At 43.1% G+C, this 18,168-nt stretch overlaps 1 protein-coding gene across 6 annotated transcripts in view; it reads right to left on the bottom strand.

Moving 5' to 3' along the window:
• FAM193A (family with sequence similarity 193 member A) overlaps nt 1–18,168 on the bottom strand; it is a 198,337-nt gene that overhangs the window by 62,254 nt on the left and 117,915 nt on the right. For 4 of the 6 annotated variants that reach the window (XM_021938200.2, XM_017955690.3, XM_021938199.2 and 1 more), the window contains exons 8-14: nt 17,502–17,573; nt 14,744–14,821; nt 12,963–13,075; nt 12,579–12,821; nt 9,940–10,093; nt 9,643–9,822; nt 245–496 (exon numbers count right to left, since the gene is read on the bottom strand). In XM_021938200.2, coding sequence (XP_021793892.1) covers nt 245–496; nt 9,643–9,822; nt 9,940–10,093; nt 12,579–12,821; nt 12,963–13,075; nt 14,744–14,821; nt 17,502–17,573 — 1,092 coding nt within the window. The remainder of the gene's footprint in view (nt 1–244; nt 497–9,642; nt 9,823–9,939; nt 10,094–12,578; nt 12,822–12,962; nt 13,076–14,743; nt 14,822–17,501; nt 17,574–18,168) is intronic. The other 2 variants (XM_031664776.1, XM_009197524.4) reach the window with 1 other exon arrangement.

The following is an 18,168-nucleotide window of genomic DNA, read 5'->3' on the forward strand; positions in this document are numbered from 1 at the left end:
TTTAATTCTGAATAAAAGGACTATGATCTTCACAGTTGTTGTTAATGATTGTTACAACTGTAAAGGTTCAAAATTACAGGGCTTAAGAGATTATGGTGAAAGGAAACCCTTGCAGACCTTCCTACTGAGAGCAGATGCTATCCTACGCAACTTGCTAATTCACAGATTTCTGTTTGTTTGACTACGTACTCCTGCAAGATCTCAGGGAAGAGTGAGCTTTCAGACCCTTTTTGCCCTGACTTACCTTACTGTGTGTGAAGGGGGGCGTTGCATACAAGGTGGGGTGGATGAGGGGGCGTGGCAGGTGTGGAACAGTGTGCAAAGGCACGTGTCCATGGATGTGAGGGTAAAGGTGCAGTGCAGGGTGTGTGGGCTTCTCTGGGCTCATGAACTGATGGCCAGGAGGAAGGGCTCCGGCTGCCATTGCAGATGGTGTCAGTCCAGAAGCTTCTTGTTTACAAACATGACATTCACAAGTGTTTGGAGCTTGTTCAGCCTAAAAGGAAAGAAAAAAAAAAAACCTATTTAGTGAAACAATAAATGGTATGAATTAAAGTCAGTCACATTCTGCCAAGTAGTTACAAAGCAAATACAAAGGTAAGTGGGCTTTTCCTGACACCCTGAGTTGACCAGGGCCTTCCATGCAAGGAAAAGGAGGGACCCCAAGAGACTGGGACTGAAGAAGCTGCACAGAGAGGAAAGGTGTACCTCATTCCACAGACAGACTCAGGTAGAGCCACTGGTTCTGCATCCTATGCCTAATGCAGAAAATTTCACTTCCCACGTGTGAACAGGGACAAGGGAACTGGTGAAGACGACAGAGTAGAGAGGGGATGGCCGTGCTCCACTGGGCTCACACTGCTTCTAAATGGTTACACACAGATTCTCCAAAACAAAGCAGAGATGTGACTTCCGGTTATGGATATGGTGGAGCGAAGAGGTCAGTGGCTCCTTTCCCTCAGGGCAAATGTAAAACTGAACACAATTGTCAAAGGCAACCATTCTGAGGCTCTGGAAATCAGCCCAAGGAAAATACTGAGACACATCTATTCATGTAAATCAGCTAGAACTTCAGGGAAGAACAGCAAGTCGCCAGACTTTCTTGTCTGGGACCCTTTCCATTTCCTGCACCTGTACTCCGCCCTGACTCAGTCTGCATCGGGCACAGGAGTTCTGTGACTGCAGGGATGCCAGTGCAAACCAACCCTGCTGCCAAAAACAGCAGCCTGGTCAGGCAGAGGGTGAAGCAGTAAAAGCAGTGAACTCAGAAGGGAATAAATAGGGAAGCCTGCAGCTCTGTTCCCGTGAGACTGAGGTCCCAGTTGGGGTGAGTGGCAGAGGAGACAGAAATCTAATAGGGAGAACCCTGGAAATGAGAGTGCCACAGAAGGGCTTCTTAAACTGTCCACAACTCGCCGGCTGACCGGGAGAGCATGCACTGAGGACACCTCAGGGGCTGGAGGAAGGTGCCAACAAGGGCTTGAGAACTGGCTGTGAGCGCTGAGCGCATTCACCCCACAGCTGACAGTGCCTCAACCAACAGTGGAGCCCCTGTGGATTCAAGGTGCATGGGCAACCCCCGCCCAAATCATCAGCTGGCCAATCAGCCAGGTGGACAAAGGGCAGACCTCTCGAAGCCAAGCTAAAAAGCAGAAGAGAAGATGTGAGCTGAGATATCCATAGCCACATAATGTGGGAGATACAGATCCTGCAACTGAAGCGCAGGAAATAACAAAAACAAAGAAACAAACAAAAGACAACAAAAGACCCTCAAAGGAAAAAATGATAATGCAAAGTCATTACATTATTTAAAATGTCCAGTTTTCAACAAAAAATTATGAGACAAGCAAAGATAAAAGTATGACCTAGGCCGGGCGCAGTGGCTTATGCCTATAATCCCAACACTCTGGGAGGCAGAAGTGGGCAGATTACTTGAGCCCATGCGTTCAAGACCAGACTGGGCAATATGGCAAAATCCCATCTCTACAAAAAGTACAAAAACTATCCAGGCATGGTGGTGTGTGCCTATAGTCCCAGCTACTTGGGGGGCTGAGGTGGGAGGACTGTTTGAGCCCAGGAGCTCGAGGCTCGAGGCTCCAGTGAGCTGTAATCATGCCACTGCACTTCAGCCTGGGTGACAGAACAAGACCTTGTTTGGAAAAAAAAGTTATGTGACCAATAAGCAGGAAGTAAATAGTCAAACGGTTAACAGGAGTGGGTTCAGATATTAAATTAGCACACAAAGATGTCAAAGTAGCTGTTATAACATGTTCAGAGAATTAAAGGAAAATATGAAAATAAAGATTCAACATGTAGGGAGTTACCATAAAAAAAGAGAAACAAAAAAACAGTAAACTATAAATTCTATAGGTGAAGAGTACAATAGCTAAACCAAAATTTCACTAAAGGGGCTCAAAAGCAAACTTAAAAGCAGAAAAATCATCTGTGAACTTGAAGAAGAGCAATGGAACTGATCTAACAACAGAGAGAAGAGACAAGGGGAAAGTATGCAGACGCTCAGAGGCCCGTGGAGAGCAGCGAACCACTCCAGCACAGGCAGAACCCAGCCCCGAAGGAAATAATAACACCCGGACATTCCACTCCCCAAATGTGATGAGAAACACTGATCTACAGATCCAAGCTCAGTGAACCTTAAGATGGATAAAAACAAAGAGATACTGAGAGCTGCAGAACTCTGGCACACAATGACCACCTAAGGCTTCCTGCAGCCCAAGGCCAAGTCCCTAGGATGACCCCAGACCCTACTAAAACACCTTCTTGAGAAAGCCAGGCTGTCAAGAGAATTGACTGTTCTAACAGTCTGACACCTGATGACTGTAACAAAAGTAACACTCTGGTGTAGAATTTGATAGTGGGGAAGGCTCTGTGTAGGGACATTGAGTATAGGATATCTCTGTACCTTTCACTCAACTTTGTCGTGAATCTAAAGCTACTCCTAAAAACAACCATTCTATTATTTATTTATTTATTTATTTATTTATTTTTTGAGACGGAGTCTCACTTCTCGCCCAGGCTGGAGTACAATGGCGCGATCTTGTCTCGCTGCAACCTCTGCCTCCCGGGTTCAAGTAATTCTCTTGCCTCAGCCTCCCAAGTAGCTGGGATTACAGGCACATGATAGCACGCCTGGCTAATTTTTGTATTTTTAGAAGAGATGGGGTTTCACCATGTTGGCCAGGCTAGTCTCGAACTCCTGACCTCAGGTGATCCACTCGCCTCAGCCTCCCAAAGTGCTGGGCGTGAGCCACCCCTGTACCCGGTCTATTTTTTAAAATGAAGGCCAAATAAAGACATTTACACAAAAAGACAGAGAATTAACTGCAAGCAAACTAGTCCTGTAAGACATATTAAAGGAAGGTAAAAACAAGATGGTAACTTAAATTTGGCAGAATTTAAAATGAAGAATGCCAGAAATGACTAGCCAGCTAGCAAATAGAAAATACTGTATAAATACAGGCCAGGCGTGGTAGCTCACGCCTATAATCCCAGCACTTTGGTAGGCCAAGGCGGGTAGGTCACCTGAAGCCAGGAGTTTGAGACCAGCCTGGTCAACATGGCGAAATGTCATCTTTACCAAAAATACAAAAATTAGCCGGGTGCCATGGTGCTTGCCTGTGATCCCAGCTACTCGGGTGGCTGAGGGAGGAGAACTGCTTGAACCTGGGAGGCGAAGGTTGAAGTGAGCCAAGATCGTGCCACTGCACTCTAGCCTGGGCAACAGAGTGTGACTCTGTCTCAAAACAAAACAAAAACAAAAACAAAACAAAAAAAAAAAAAAGAAAAAGAAAGAAAAGAAGGAAGGAAGGAAGGAAGAAGGGAAGGCAGGCAGGCAGGCCGGCCAGCCGGCCGGCACTATATAAATGTATTTTTCTCTTTTATTTGCTCTAGAAATTATAAAACTGTATAAAGCAGTAATTAAAACATATTATTGATTTATAACATATACAAATGTAATCATATATAGGACAATAATAGCACAAAGGAGGAAGAAGGATATGGAGCTACTGTGGAGAAAAGTTTGTATATTTTACTGGAATTAAGTCAGTAGTAACCTGGAGTAGACTGTGATAAATTACGATGCATATTGTGGCCAGGCACGGTGGCTCACACCTGTAATCCCAGCACTTTGGGAGGCTGAGGTAGGCGGATCATTTGAGGCCAGATTGAGACCAGCCTGGCCAACGTGGCAAAACACTGTCTCTACTAAAAATACAAAAATTAGCGGGGTGTGGTGATCCACATCTGTAATCCCAGCTACTTGGGAGGCTGAGGCAGGAGAATTGCTTGAATCCGGGAAGCAGAGGTTGCAGTGAGCGAAGACTGCACCACTGCACTCCAGCTTGGGTGACAGAGCAAGACTCTGTATCAAAAAACAAAAAAAAAGATGCATATTGTGGCTGGGTACAGTGGTTAAGTGTAATCTTAGCACTTCGCGAGTTCCTGACGGGAGAATCACTGGAGGTCAGCAGTTTGAGACAAGCTTGGGCAACACAGGGAGACCCTGTCTCTACTAAAATTAAAAAAATTAGCCGGTCATGGTGGCACACGCCTATAGTCCCAGCTTACTAAGGAGGCTGAGGCAGGAAGACTGCCTGAGCCCAGCAGTTTGAGGCTGCAGTGAGCTCTGACGATGCCACCACATTACAGCCTGTGTAACAGAGCAAGACCCTGTCTCTAAGAAAAAAAGAGACACATGTTGTATTTTAATTTTTGTTTCTTTTTTTTACACCAACATTCACAAGAGATGCATACTGTAACCCTACAGCAGCCGCTAAGAAAATTTAAAAAAGAATCAACAAAAGAATTAAAATGGTACACTAAAAATTTTGTTTAATATTTTAAAAGGCAGATATTGACATACACAGGATAAAAACGCAAGGCCCAACTAAAAGATGTTAGACACATTTTAGATCCAAAGATGCAAAGAAACTGAAAGTAAAAGGATGGAAAAATACAACATGTACACAGTAACCCAAGAAGGTGGAGTGGCTATATTAACAAATAAAATGGACTTTAAGCAACACTAGTAGACAAACATTTTATAATGACAAAAGGGGCAATACACCAGGGGAGCTATCACAATAATTCAATAACATCACCCCCAAATGCATGAACCAAAACCAGGAAGAACTGAAAGGAGAAGGAAATAATCCAACAGTTCAACTTGAAGGCTTTAATATGCCTCTCTCAGTAACCGATAAAACCACCAGACAGATAATCAGTAAGAACATGTACTATGAACTGAGTATCTGTGCCCCTCCACAATTCCTATGTTGATAGCCTAACCTCCAAAGTGCTGGTATTAGGTGATAAGGACTTTGGAAGGCTCTACTCTCAGGAATGGGATTACTGCCCTCATATGGCAGCCTGAAAAGACCAAGACAATAGAGAAGACTTGAACAATGCCATCAACCAACTTGATCAAACTTTCCTTTACTGAACACTCCACACAACAAGAGCAAAATAGAAATTATTTTCAAGTACACATAGAACACGGCCTACGTAAACCATATGTTAGGCCATATACAAGTCTCAATAAATTTGGAAGCTCTAAAATCAGTAATCTAAGCTTTTGTTTCAACAAACTAGAAAAGGAAGAGCAAGCCGAACCCAAAGAACATAGAAAGAAATAATGAATTTCAGAATGGAAACCGACAACACAGAAAAGAAAACAGAGAAATTGACAAATCTTTAGCCCAAGTGACTGAAGCCATTAAAAGGAAGATAAAATTACCAAAATCAAGAATTAACATCACTGCAGGCACTGCAGAATTAAAAAGGATTACAACAGAATAGAATAACTTTATGCCAACAAATTAGACAACATAAATGAATAAATTCCTACAAAGACAAAAATTACTGAAATTCACTCAAATAAGAAATAGAGAATTGGAAATGACCTATTCCAAGCACATGAAACTTGAATTAGTAATTACAGATCTTCCCACAAAAAGAGACCAGGCCTATAGGATTTTGCTGGTGAATTCTATCAAATATTTAAGAACGCTCAATCTTAAACTCCTTCAGAAAACAGGTGAAAAAAACATTTCCTAACTCATCCTATGAAGCCAGTATTACTCTGATACCAAAGTCAGACAAAGACAGCACAGAGATAGGAAACTACAGACCAATATATTTTATTAATATTATCACAGATGCAAAAATCCTAACAAAATATTAGTAAACCAACTCAGGAACATATGAAAAGGATTATATACCACCGCCAGGTGGGATTTATCCCAAGGACCACAGGTTGATTTAATATCCTTAAATCAACTGATGTGACACACCACGGTAACAAAATAAAAAACAAAAACCACAGGATTGCAATATATGCAGAAAAGACATTTGAAAAATCAAACAATTCAATATTCAATATAATTCAATACAATTCAATATTCAAATCATGAAAAAACTCAAGAAATTAGGAGTAGAATAGAATTTCCTCAACCCAAAGGGCATCTATGAAAAACCTGCACCTGATATCACATTTAAAGAGTGGTCAAAGATTAAATGCTTTTCCCCTAAGACTGGGAACAAGGCAAAGATGTCTGCTTGCAACATTTCTATTCTGTACTAAGTTTCCAGCTAGCTCAAAAAGGCAAGAGCGAGAAATTAAAAGCACTCAGGAGGCTGAGTCAGGAGAATGGCATGAACCCAGGAGGCAGACCTTGCAGTGAGCTGAGATAGCCCCACTGCAGCCCAGCCTGGACAACAGAGCGCCACTCCGTCTCAAAAAAAAAAAAAAAAAAGAGAGAAAGTAAAAGCATCCAGGCTGGGTGTGGTGCCTCACACCGATAATCCTAAAGCTTTGGGAGGCTGAGATGGGAGGATCGCTTGAGGACAGAAGTTCAAGACCAGCCTGGGCAACATAGTAAGACCCTATCTCTAAAAAAAAAAAATTTTTTTTTTTAAGCTGGACATGGTGGCGTATGCCTGTAGTTGTAATACACCTGTAGTCCTAGCTACTCGGGAGGCTGAGGGAGCAAGACTGCTCGAGCTCAGCTATTTGACGCTGCAGTGAGCCACGACTGCAGCAGTGCACTCCAGCCTGGGTGACAGGGTGAGATTCTTTCTTTCTTTTTTTTTTTTTTGAGACGGATTCTCGCTCTGTTGCCCAGGCTGGAGTGCAGTGGCACGATCTCGGCTCACTGCAAGCTCCGCCTCCCGGGTTCACACCATTCTCTTGCCTCAGCCTCCCGAGTAGCTTGGAGTACAGGCGCCTGCCACCACGCCCGGCTAATTTTTTGTATTTTTAGTAGAGGCGGGGTTTCACTGTATTAGGCAGGATGGTCTCGATCTCCTGACCTTGTGATCTGCCCGCCTTGGCCTCCCAAAGTGCTGGGATTACAGGCGTGAGCCACCGCGCCCGGCGAGATTCTGTTTCTTAAAAAGAAGAAAGAAAAGAAAGAAAAGGGAAAGGGAAAGGGAAAGGGAAAAGGAAGGGGAAGGGGAAGGGGAAGGGAAGAGAAATTAAAAACATTGCATCCAGATTGGAAAGGAAGAACTAAAACTTTATTTGCAGACAACATGATCTTGTACATAGAAAATCCAAAGTAATCTATCAAAAAGCAACAAAAAAAAACCAACCTTACTAGAATAAACAAGTTTAGTAAAGCTGCAGAACACAAGACCAATATAAAAAAACCAATTGTATTTCTATGTATTACCAATGGTCAGTTGGAAATCAAAATTAGAAAATACCTTTTACTGTGAATGAAAACACATAATACTTACATATTCCAGACACAAAGACTGGAAATTTTTTAGAACTGCTGAGAAAAATTAAAGATGACTTAAATAAATGGAAAGAAAAAGCATATTCATAGATTAAAAGATTCAATTTTGTTAGGATTCCATTCTCCCTAAACTGATCTATATCATCCCACAAATAAAAGACCACAACCACATCCAGAGGATTTCACTAGAGAATTCTAAATATATATTTAAGAATTCAATGAAATCCCTATCAAGATCCAAGGAGGCTTTTTGTAGAAGTTGACAAGTAGATCCTAAAATTTATATGGGAATGCAAAGAACTTTCAGTAGCATAAACGATTTTGAAAAAGGTATACCAGCCAGGTGCAGTGGCTCACACCTGTAATCCTAGCACTCTGGGAGGCCAAGGCGGGCGGATCACGAGGTCAGGAGTTTGAGACCAGCCTGGCCAGTATAGTGAAACCCCGTCTCTACTAAAAATACAAAAAATTAGCCGGGCGTGGTGGTGTGCACCTGTAGTCCCAGGTACTCGGGAGGCTGAGGCAGAAGAACTGCTTGAACCTGGGAGGCAGAGGTTTCAGTGAGCCAAGATCGCGCCACTGCACTCCAGCCTGGGTGACAGAGGAAGACTCCGTCTCAAAGAAAAAAAAGAAAGAGAGAAAAAGGTGTACCTAGCTGGAGGGCAGATCCTATCCCATTTTCCTAAACTTACCATAAAGTAGTTGTCAAATGCACTATGGGTGTAAGGACCGACACAGAGATCAAATGAACAGAATAGAACGTCCAAATATAAACTCTTACATTTATAGTCCATTCATTTTCAATAAATGGCCAAGGCAATTCAATAGGGTACTTCTGACAAAACAGTACAGAGACAACTGGATCTCTACCTATGCTGAAAAGGTGAATTATACCCTCACCTCACAATAAGCAAATGTTGAGTCAAATGGACCACAGAATCTAAGAACTAAAATTACAAATCTTCTAAAAGAAAACAGTGTTGTGTTAGGCAAAGTTTTCTTGGATAAGACATCAAAAACATTACACATAGAAGAAAAAGCTGGTAAGGAGATGTGGTCAGACTTCCCAGATAGACCTTTCAACATCATCTTTACCATCTGAGTGTTACATTTATATTACCTAATAAATCAGTCAAGCACTTTGACCTTCATTTGTTCTTTCATTTAAAAACTGCTTGTTATTATTGTATTATTATTATTATTTTTTAAACAGAGTCTTGCTTTGTCGCCCAGGCTGAAGTGCAGGGGCACAATCCTGGCTCACTGCAACCTCTGCCTCCCGGGTTCAAGCAATTCTCGTGCCTCAGCCTCCCAAGTAGCTGGGATTACAGGTGCCCACCACCATGCCCAGCTAATTTTTGTATTTTTAGTAGAGACGGGGTTTTGCCACGTTGGCCAGGCTGGTCTTGGATTCCTGGCCTCAAGTGATCCACCCACCTTGGCCTCCCAAAGTGCTGGGATTACAGGCGTGAGCCACTGTGCCCGGCCAAAAACTGGTTAAGCATCTATTTATGAAATTCTGAGAAAAAAGGCTAATAAGGTACCCTCACCTTTGGCTAACAGAAAAACAGATAATTAATAGGAAAAACAAATCTTTCCTGAAATTTTAATACTCCACTATTTTTTTTAACTCCTCTCTTTGCTTCTATACAGACAAAAAAGGCCTCCATAGAGCTGCTATGGGGTGTTGCGAAATCCAGATTGATATTTGAGCAAGAAAAACAAGATTCAAATGGAGATTGTAAGTATGCCTTGATTCTCTTCAGTTCTAACCTTCAGAAATTATGGGAAACAGAATGCTTCTGTATTCAGTAATGTTCACGTTTAGAAAAAATATACACAGAAAAAGAGATACTTGGCAAAACAGAAAGCAAAGCCCTACCTGCTGTGTTGGGTAGGATGGGGGTGGACTGTCTGCTTTGCTCTCCTCTGTCCTGGGACTCCTGCTTCTCAGCACTCCATCTTCCTTCGGGACCCCTGGGGGCTCTCCACCACTCTCGCCGTCTGCTTCTTCATCATCAGCTTCTGAGGAACTACTACTGGTACTGCTTATCTGAGGAGACTTTAAAGACAATCGTTTGTAATTTGCACTTTTCAAAACAGAGTAATATAAAAAATTAAAATGTCAGACCGTCATTTTATGTCATTTATTGCTGCTACGAAGAAGCCATGTCCATACCTCATCCTTCAGGGCCATGTTTTCCCCGCCACCATTCAATTCGCTGTGGATTCCATTCATGTTGGCCACCACCTCAGTATCATCATAATTACTCAATGGATAAATATCAGCAAATTTGGCTGACAATGGTGCAACATCTTCATCATCACTACAACTGACACAAGCAGAGATTGGCACTGTGAGGTCATCCAATTGTGAAGGACGGTGAGTAAACAGTCACTAAGCACAGATATTTCCTGGACAGATCACTGCTTTCATTTACAAAGAGTATCAGTTAAGTATCATTCATGCTACTAACATGTCTTAGTAACCTGAACATGACAAAAATGCTTGGAAGATTAACATTTGCTAATGTTAATTAACATTAACATAACACAATGTAACATCTGGAAGAACAAAAAACAAACAAAAAAAACCTCCGAAAGGAGAAATATCAAGGAAACTACAAAAATTTAACCAGACTGATTGACATAACGTTTCCATTTGACCTGAAGAGTGCTAGTATAAAACTAGTCTCTCTGCTCCTCCCAAGCCAACACAATTTAGGGGTACAGATGGCAACCTTAGGTGTTTAGTGTTTGCTTTTTTAACCTTAGCTGTTTAGTGTTTGCTTTTTCAACTTAGGGCTGAAATTTTCAGAAATAGTTGAACAAAACTTTAAAGGCACTTATGTAACAGAAGACTATTTTTTTTTGCTTTAAGGTCAGTCATGGCCTGGTCACTAATGATCATAATTAAACATCAGCTTTAGCAAGACATCTAAGCAACAGGCAAATGAAAAATTTACTGAAATTAATTTTAAACAGATTTCAAGGCTTTAGCCTACAGAGACTACTTAAGATGTATAATCTTCTGGTGCATTAAAAGAACTGGCACATTCAAAGTCAGTGCAAACAGATGCTCCAAGGTCCACAAAAACATGCACTGAGTCCATCTTCAGCCTGGGCACACAGCAACCTCCAGAAGGCAAAACCGTAGGAACTCGCTGTGATCTCACTTCCTACAATGAGTGAAGAGTGTCCAGGACTACCAAATTCAGGTGTCTTTTCAACACATTACAAGTAACGTGCTAGAGTCTGGAGCTCACCAGAGGGAAGTACAAACAGCACCCACAAGGTGCAGAGTCCTAGGGCTTCCTGCAGGCCCACTGCACCTAGGACACTGCCTGGGCCAATGCTCACACACACTCCTGAGGATGACCACCAGCACCATTTACAGATGAGAAAACTGAGGTTCTAGTGAAGTAACTCAGCCATCTGCTCCATGTGACAGCAGGAGGCTTCACCAGCCCTAGTTCCATAAAGATCCAACCCATAAGGTCCAAGAAGTACTGTGGTACAGTGACTACAATCACATTGTTCTTTTTAACCAACTTAGAAAAGGCACAAGAAAGAGACAATATAAACCAAAAGATAACAATGGAGATTTTCAAATCATAGTTTACGTCTGGAGGACACTGATCACAAGCTGCTGAAGGCCCAGATGCCCTGAGAACCTAGCCTCCTGGTAACTGGTGATGGGCAGTTCCGGCCCAAGGAGAAAGGCTCCCACAGCCAATTTCTTCCACTACCACGTGTGGCACAAGAGACCATAACTGACATCAGCAGCTGTGACAAATGAACAGGGACGAAATTTTCCATCTTAAATTTTCATTAGGCTATATATGTTTAATTTTTATGTTTCAGTAAGAAGTTGGATAACAGCCAGCTGCAAAAATGTCAACACTCTTGTGCCCTGGAGAGAACACAGTGTCTCTAAGGCAATAAACAGCAGCTGCAATCTTTGTATGAAGAGAGTCAGTCAGTTTAAACCAGTCCTTTAAGAATTATTTTGTCTGAGAACAAGCCCAAATTGAAAATGGAAAGACTGAAGGAAAACGCCAGTCACCATGAGAAATCGAGACGGAGGGAATGAACACAAGTCAGCTGGTCAGAGAAATCCCAGAAACGCTACACGGCCAAGGTCAGGAACAACAATCTGTCCCACTGCACACCGCCACAGGGAACATGATGCCTGTGTGCTCTACGACACATGTAAAGTAAACCCAAGCTGACTTTAGCAACTACAGACGTTCATGCACAACCCTTTTGGAAATCAGCACGTGAAGCCTCCCCAAATGAAAGGGTCACAACTCTGAAGAAATCTGGGACCAGCCAACTGCAATGTGAATTGGTGACAGCTGCACAGTCACCTTGCTAATACAAAATGCACTTCTCCTCATGCGGGAACATGAGAAACAGAAACCTTTAACTGCTTTTGCTAAAGCGATCACCTGAGGCTTAGCAAGACGTGAAAGAAGCATGAGTGCTGGGCTGACAGTGAGACAGGACGGATGGCAGACTGGTCACCCTTCAGAATGAGGAGATGTGAAGCCAGAATTAGAGACACTTCTTCTCCGCATACTAACATGTTTTTTCTTTACTGGCCTTTGTTAATTTACCATTTTTATTTTCAGATAAACAGTGTTAAAAGTTTGGGTTTACTGATCTCATGTTTTAAAAGTTGCTTTAAAAACCTCAGGGTCCCTTGTCACGAAAAGCACAATAATGATGTCCATACTTCTGTGGACATTATTGTATGTGTTTCTCATTACTGGACAACTTAAATTTCTGAAACTTTATTACAAAGCCACAACTTACAAAGTTGGTGCTGAGCCACTGTCTGTGAGAATGAGCCTGGGATGCTGCTGAATTGTGATGGGAGAGCTGGAGCCCGATCCCGAGCTTGCAGACGACACGCTGGGTGGGCTCCTCTCAGCAAGATAGTCGGGAGCAGGATCCACCTGAAGTGGGAGCTGGTGAATGTGGATGTCGTCAGTGACGGGGGGGTCCATGATACCACACGTGAGGATGTGTGAAAGGCTGCAGTCATCGCAAGCACATCTGATCAGGAATTAAGGACAGTTACCAAGCCAGCCAATGCAGAAGACTAGACCACGCTCTCTAAGGGTCGGTTCTGGGCCTCCGCTCAGCCCAGTGAAGGTCTCACAGGCCCGCCGCGCCAGCACCACAATCCAGGCTTACCTTCTCCTGTAGTTGCAGTTGGGGCAGTCGGGCATGCTCAGCCGGGACGACAACATGTGCCTCATGGTGTCCGTGAAGTTGTTCTCGCCAGTAACTGCTTTCTTATTGGTTAACTAGGGGAAATTTTAAAATGCTTTAATCTTGCAAGACCCTTCCCCAAGACATGGCTCATTATTTTTCAGTAATTCTGCTAACATGTATCATGTTCACAGACACTGCTTCCTCAGCGGGACAGGACCAGGAACAGAGGGGCAGCAGACCTGGAGGTGGTAGCAAGCAGGGGGCTGAGCCACAAAGGGCTCAGGTACCAGGAAACCCTAATCGCTTTTGTCTTCAGCAAACATGCTGCAGTGCGCCCTCAGAGCAGACACCTGCTGCAGACACCCGGCCTTTACCCTGTCTGCCATGTGCTTGGTACTTGCAAGGTACTGAGAACAGAGCTGTAGGAATGAAAACTGGTAAGTGGAGGGCAAGGGGTAGGCCTGGGAGCTACTGACGAAATGGCGTCTCAACTTCCAATACACAAGGTGAGCATCTGCATTTCAAAGAAGAACTCTGGACCCACTCTTGCAATGGGACAGGTGGCAGCTGGAAGGGCCACTCAAAAGGACAGGATGACCAGGCAAGGTGGCTCATGCCTGTAATCCCAGCACTTTGGGAGGCAGAGGCAGGCGGATCACCTGAGGTCAGGAGTTTGAGACCAGTCTGGCCAACATAGTGAAATCCCATCTCTACTAAAAATACAAAAATTAGCCAGGCGTGGTGGCTGGCACCTGTAATCCTAGCTACTCGGGAGGCTGAGGCACAAGAATCGTTTGAACCTGGGAGGCAGAGGTTGCAGTGAGCCAAGTTCACGCCACTGCACTTCAGCCTGGGTGACAGAGTGAGACTTTGTCTCAAAACAACAACAAAAGCACAGGACACATGCAGAATGGGGAAAGGGAAGAGGTGAGCATGCCAAAACACTGGTGCCATCTGTATACCTGTGGTGCCCAGAGGAGACCACAAGCATGTAAATATGGAGACAGGCATGGGGTCAAGGCCAGGGAACCACCAATATTTGCAGAAAGGCCAATGAAGTTGGAGTTCGTAAAGGAGATGGAGACAAGTGGCAGAGAACAGGAAGAGAGTCGGTGTGACACGTGGATGGGAGATCAGAGGAAGCCAAGTTTCCAGATGAAGCTAAGGGCCCCAAGACCAGATACAGGATGTTGCTAGCAAGCTCTGCCAAACAGTATCAGCAAAGGTGGAGCACAAACCTGCCTGGAGGAGGCACTGCCAGGAAGTTGAGGAAGGGAGAGTCCAGATCTGCCAGCTGCCATGTTGAAGGCACTGCGCCTGGCACTGTCTGGAGGTTTGAGCACTCTGTCTGGGGATGCTGGGCCCCCATCCCAGCTCTGGGACATCAAGCGACATCCTTAACCTCACCCTATCACCCTCCTTTTATGTAAACTGCAGATGACACCACCTGCCTCATAAGGGACTGTGGGGACTCAGGTAATATCCTTTGCAAAATATCCAGGGCTGCTGTGGGATAGAGGGGCCGCTCAATACACATGGGTTTTTCTTGAGGCGTATGTGGAAAATAAGGAAATAGGTGAACAAAATTAGTTTATCTTGAGATTAAAAACACCATCTTGAACAGTTTTTAATGCTGGCAGCACATGCCAGTGTGGTCCTCCAATGCTGTTCTAACGGAGCACATCAACGTGTAGAGAAGTCATTTGTTGTCAGGACAGATTTCTACTTCCTTTAATTGCCTCTCTTATTGACAAGCTTACCTGTTCTTCAATGAATCTTCTTTGTTTAAAAAGCTCCCAGTCTTCTGTTAACATGCGCTGCTTGGTTTTCATTGTCATCTAGTAAGAGGATGTAAAAAAAAAAAAAAAGAAAGAAAAACCTTAATACCTGCGACAATTATACAAGACACTTTCACGAGGAGATTTTCTTAAAATGATATATATATGAGAAACATCATCTGCAAACAATAAAGATACAATACTACAAATATGTTAACAGGTATTTCTTTGTTTTACTCAGTCATCACAAGTACTTTTCTCACATGAAAGAGATGAATAAACATTAAAAAAAGAAATTAAGATATTCTGACTAAATCTGACAATACAGTGGATGAACATTCACTATTTACTGAATGCCCATTATGTGCCCTGAATGTGTTAGAAATAAGCAAGATGATGGCAACTTGGTCCTGCCACACGAAGAGCTCAGACTACAGGAAAGGAAGAGCTATTAACAGGCATATGAGACTTAAGAAGCAAAGCAAAGCAAAACTAACGAAGTAGGAAGGAATTAAAGGCAAAAAGAGACCTTACTGAGAACACAGAGAAGCAAATGTGATTAATAAAACCGAAAGTCGGTTCTGTAAACTTCTGCCAAGGCTGAAAAGGGGGGAAAAAGGTAACATAAAAAAAAAAAAACAAACCCAGGATTGAGAAAGGATATGGGTACGTATGAAGACTGTTTTGTTTTGTTTTTTGAGACTGAGTCTCGCTTTATCACCCAAGCTGGAGTGCAGTGGTGCGATCTCGGCTCAATGCAACCTGTGCCTCCTGGGTTCAAGCGATTCTTGTGCTTTAGCCTCCTGAGTAGCTGGGATTACAGGCGCCCACCACCACGCCCAGCTCGTTTTTCTATTTTTACTAGAGACAGTGTTTCACCATGTTGGCGAGGCTGGTCTTGAACTCCTGGCCTCAAGTGATCCACCTGCCTCGGCCTCCCAAAGTACTGGGATTACAAGCATGAGCCACTGCACTCCCTGGCCAGAAGGCTGTTTTTTAAACTATGAGACAAAGTATCTTTTTAAGTTGATACTTTGCAGTATCTAAAGAAGAGTTGCAAACAAGGGGCTCACAGGCTGTTTTGTCCGACTTGCACAATGCCTTTTTAAAAAAATTTTCAAGATTTCACCTAATAATCCAGATTTCTGGCTTCTCTTGACAACTCGGCGGCTCTGGTGGCCCTGTGAAGACTGCTGGACCCAAGTGGGGCCTGCCCCTAACAGAGAACAGGAGAACACATGCACGCACACCCAGGTGTGGCCTTCACTACCCATGCCCCACGCTCCACCAGGGCCTATCCCAACTGAGGGCACTTTCTAAGGTGAGGGTGGTGATGGCCATGAGCACCACAGGAACTCTGGGGCTGCTCTACCCCATATCATCCATTTCTGTGACTTTCCCTAGCCCTGCAGGTGCGAGCTTACAACCCTTTACTAAATGATGTGGATAACTTCTTGAGCCAAATTCCATTTGTAAAACTGACTCGACATAGAAGGAAACTTGAGATAGACTAATAAATGTCATATACATGAAAAAGGCAGACAAGATCTATAGTTCTTGTTATTCTTCCCTGTAAAAATGAATTAGGCCCCAAAGTTTTACGGTAGGTTCTATCAAATCCTTTATGGGACAGAAAATTTAAACTATTCCCGAAAACTGCAAAAACGCAGAGAGTTTCTCAATGCATTCTATGAAGCTAGCACAACCTTTATACAAAACAAGTAAGACCTCAAAGACCAAGACAACTCAATTATACCTCAGAATACAGATATAAAAGTCCTAGCTGGATGCAGTGGCTCACACCTGTAATCCCAGCGCTTTGGTAGGCCAAGGTGGGAGGATCACTTGAGGCCAGGAATTTGAGAACAGTCTAGATAATAAGGTAAGACCCCCACCACTACAAAAAATTTCATTTGTTTGTAAATAAAATTATCTTTGAGACAAAGTCTCTCACTCTGTCACTTAGGCTGGACTACAGTGGTGTGATCACAACTTACTGTAACCTCAACCTCCTGGGCCTGTGATCCTCCCACCTCAGCCTCCCAAGTAGCTAGGACCACAGGCACACACCACCACACCTGACTAATTTTTTTTTTTCCTTGTAGAGATGGGGTTCTCCCTATGTTGCCCAGGTTGGTCTCAAACTCCTGGGCTCAAGCAATCCTTCTGCTTTGGCCTCCCAAAGTGCTGGAATTACAGGTGCGAGCCACTGCACCAAGCCAAAATTTAGCTGGCACACTGGCATGTGCCTATGGTCCCAGCTACTCAGGAGGCTGAAGTGGGAGGATAGCTTGAGCCCAGGGGTTCGAAGTTGCAGAGAACTAATATCTTGTCATTGCACTCCAGCCTGGCCAGCAGTGGGAAACCCTGTCTCTAAAAATAATTTTATATAGCTGTCCAAATACACATACACACACACACACACAGGTGCACATGCGCACACACGTCCTAAATCAAATATCAGCTAACAAATTTAATAATGGAATAAAGAATGACATATCATGATCTACTAGCGTTTCATCCCAGGAATGCAAGACTGTGTCAAAATTAGGTAACCTAAACTCTTAATTCATATAGAAATTGATATAAGAAAAATCATACCACCAATTTTGATATCTTCCTGTTTTATTTTTTAAATGATAGCCTAAATAAACTAGAAATAAAAGTAAACTTCTTTAATTTGCTACAAAGTATCAAAAGTCTGTATGGCAAGCATCAAACTTCATGGTGAAACACTCACAGCAGCCCCTCGAAGCCAGGACTGGACAAGGGCGCCAGTATCAATGCTCTTATTCACACTGGTCTGAAGGTCCTAGTGGAAGCCAAAAAAAGGGGACAAATGCTGGAAAAGATGAGATAAACCTATCATTATTTGTAGAAGATACTGTGATTTCCTAGACTCCCAGATTCAAGACTCAACTCAAAAACTACAGGAGTTAATGCCGGCATCTGGCGAGACAACTGGTCACAGGGCATCTCCATTTTCCCAGTTTCCAGCATGAACGCTTTAAACACACGTTCCCCGCTCAAGATGCTGGTCATAGTAGCCCCTCAAACTATAGACTATGGAGGCAGAAAATGGGTCAAGATTTACAAACTATAAAACCATAATACAAGATATTTTTTAAAACCTTAAAAAAGAGTGACATACCATATTCTTGGATGGGAAAATTCAATATGGGTGCCAATTCTCCCTTTTCACTGTATATGTCTGCAGTTATTGTAAAATCTTAGTAAGAGCTTAAGAGTTGTTTGATAAATAACATCAATTAAAACCTCTACCTTGACTCCTTACAGCTTCTGGGAAAATTTTTTTTTTTTTTTTTGGGAACAAATTTGGGTACTTGCAGGCTTATGTATGTGTCAAACAACAAAGAATGAATTTTAGAAAGCAAACATAAAAATAA

This window comes from Papio anubis, chromosome 3, assembly GCF_008728515.1.
Source record: "Papio anubis isolate 15944 chromosome 3, Panubis1.0, whole genome shotgun sequence".
Taxonomy (NCBI): Eukaryota; Metazoa; Chordata; class Mammalia; order Primates; family Cercopithecidae; genus Papio; species Papio anubis.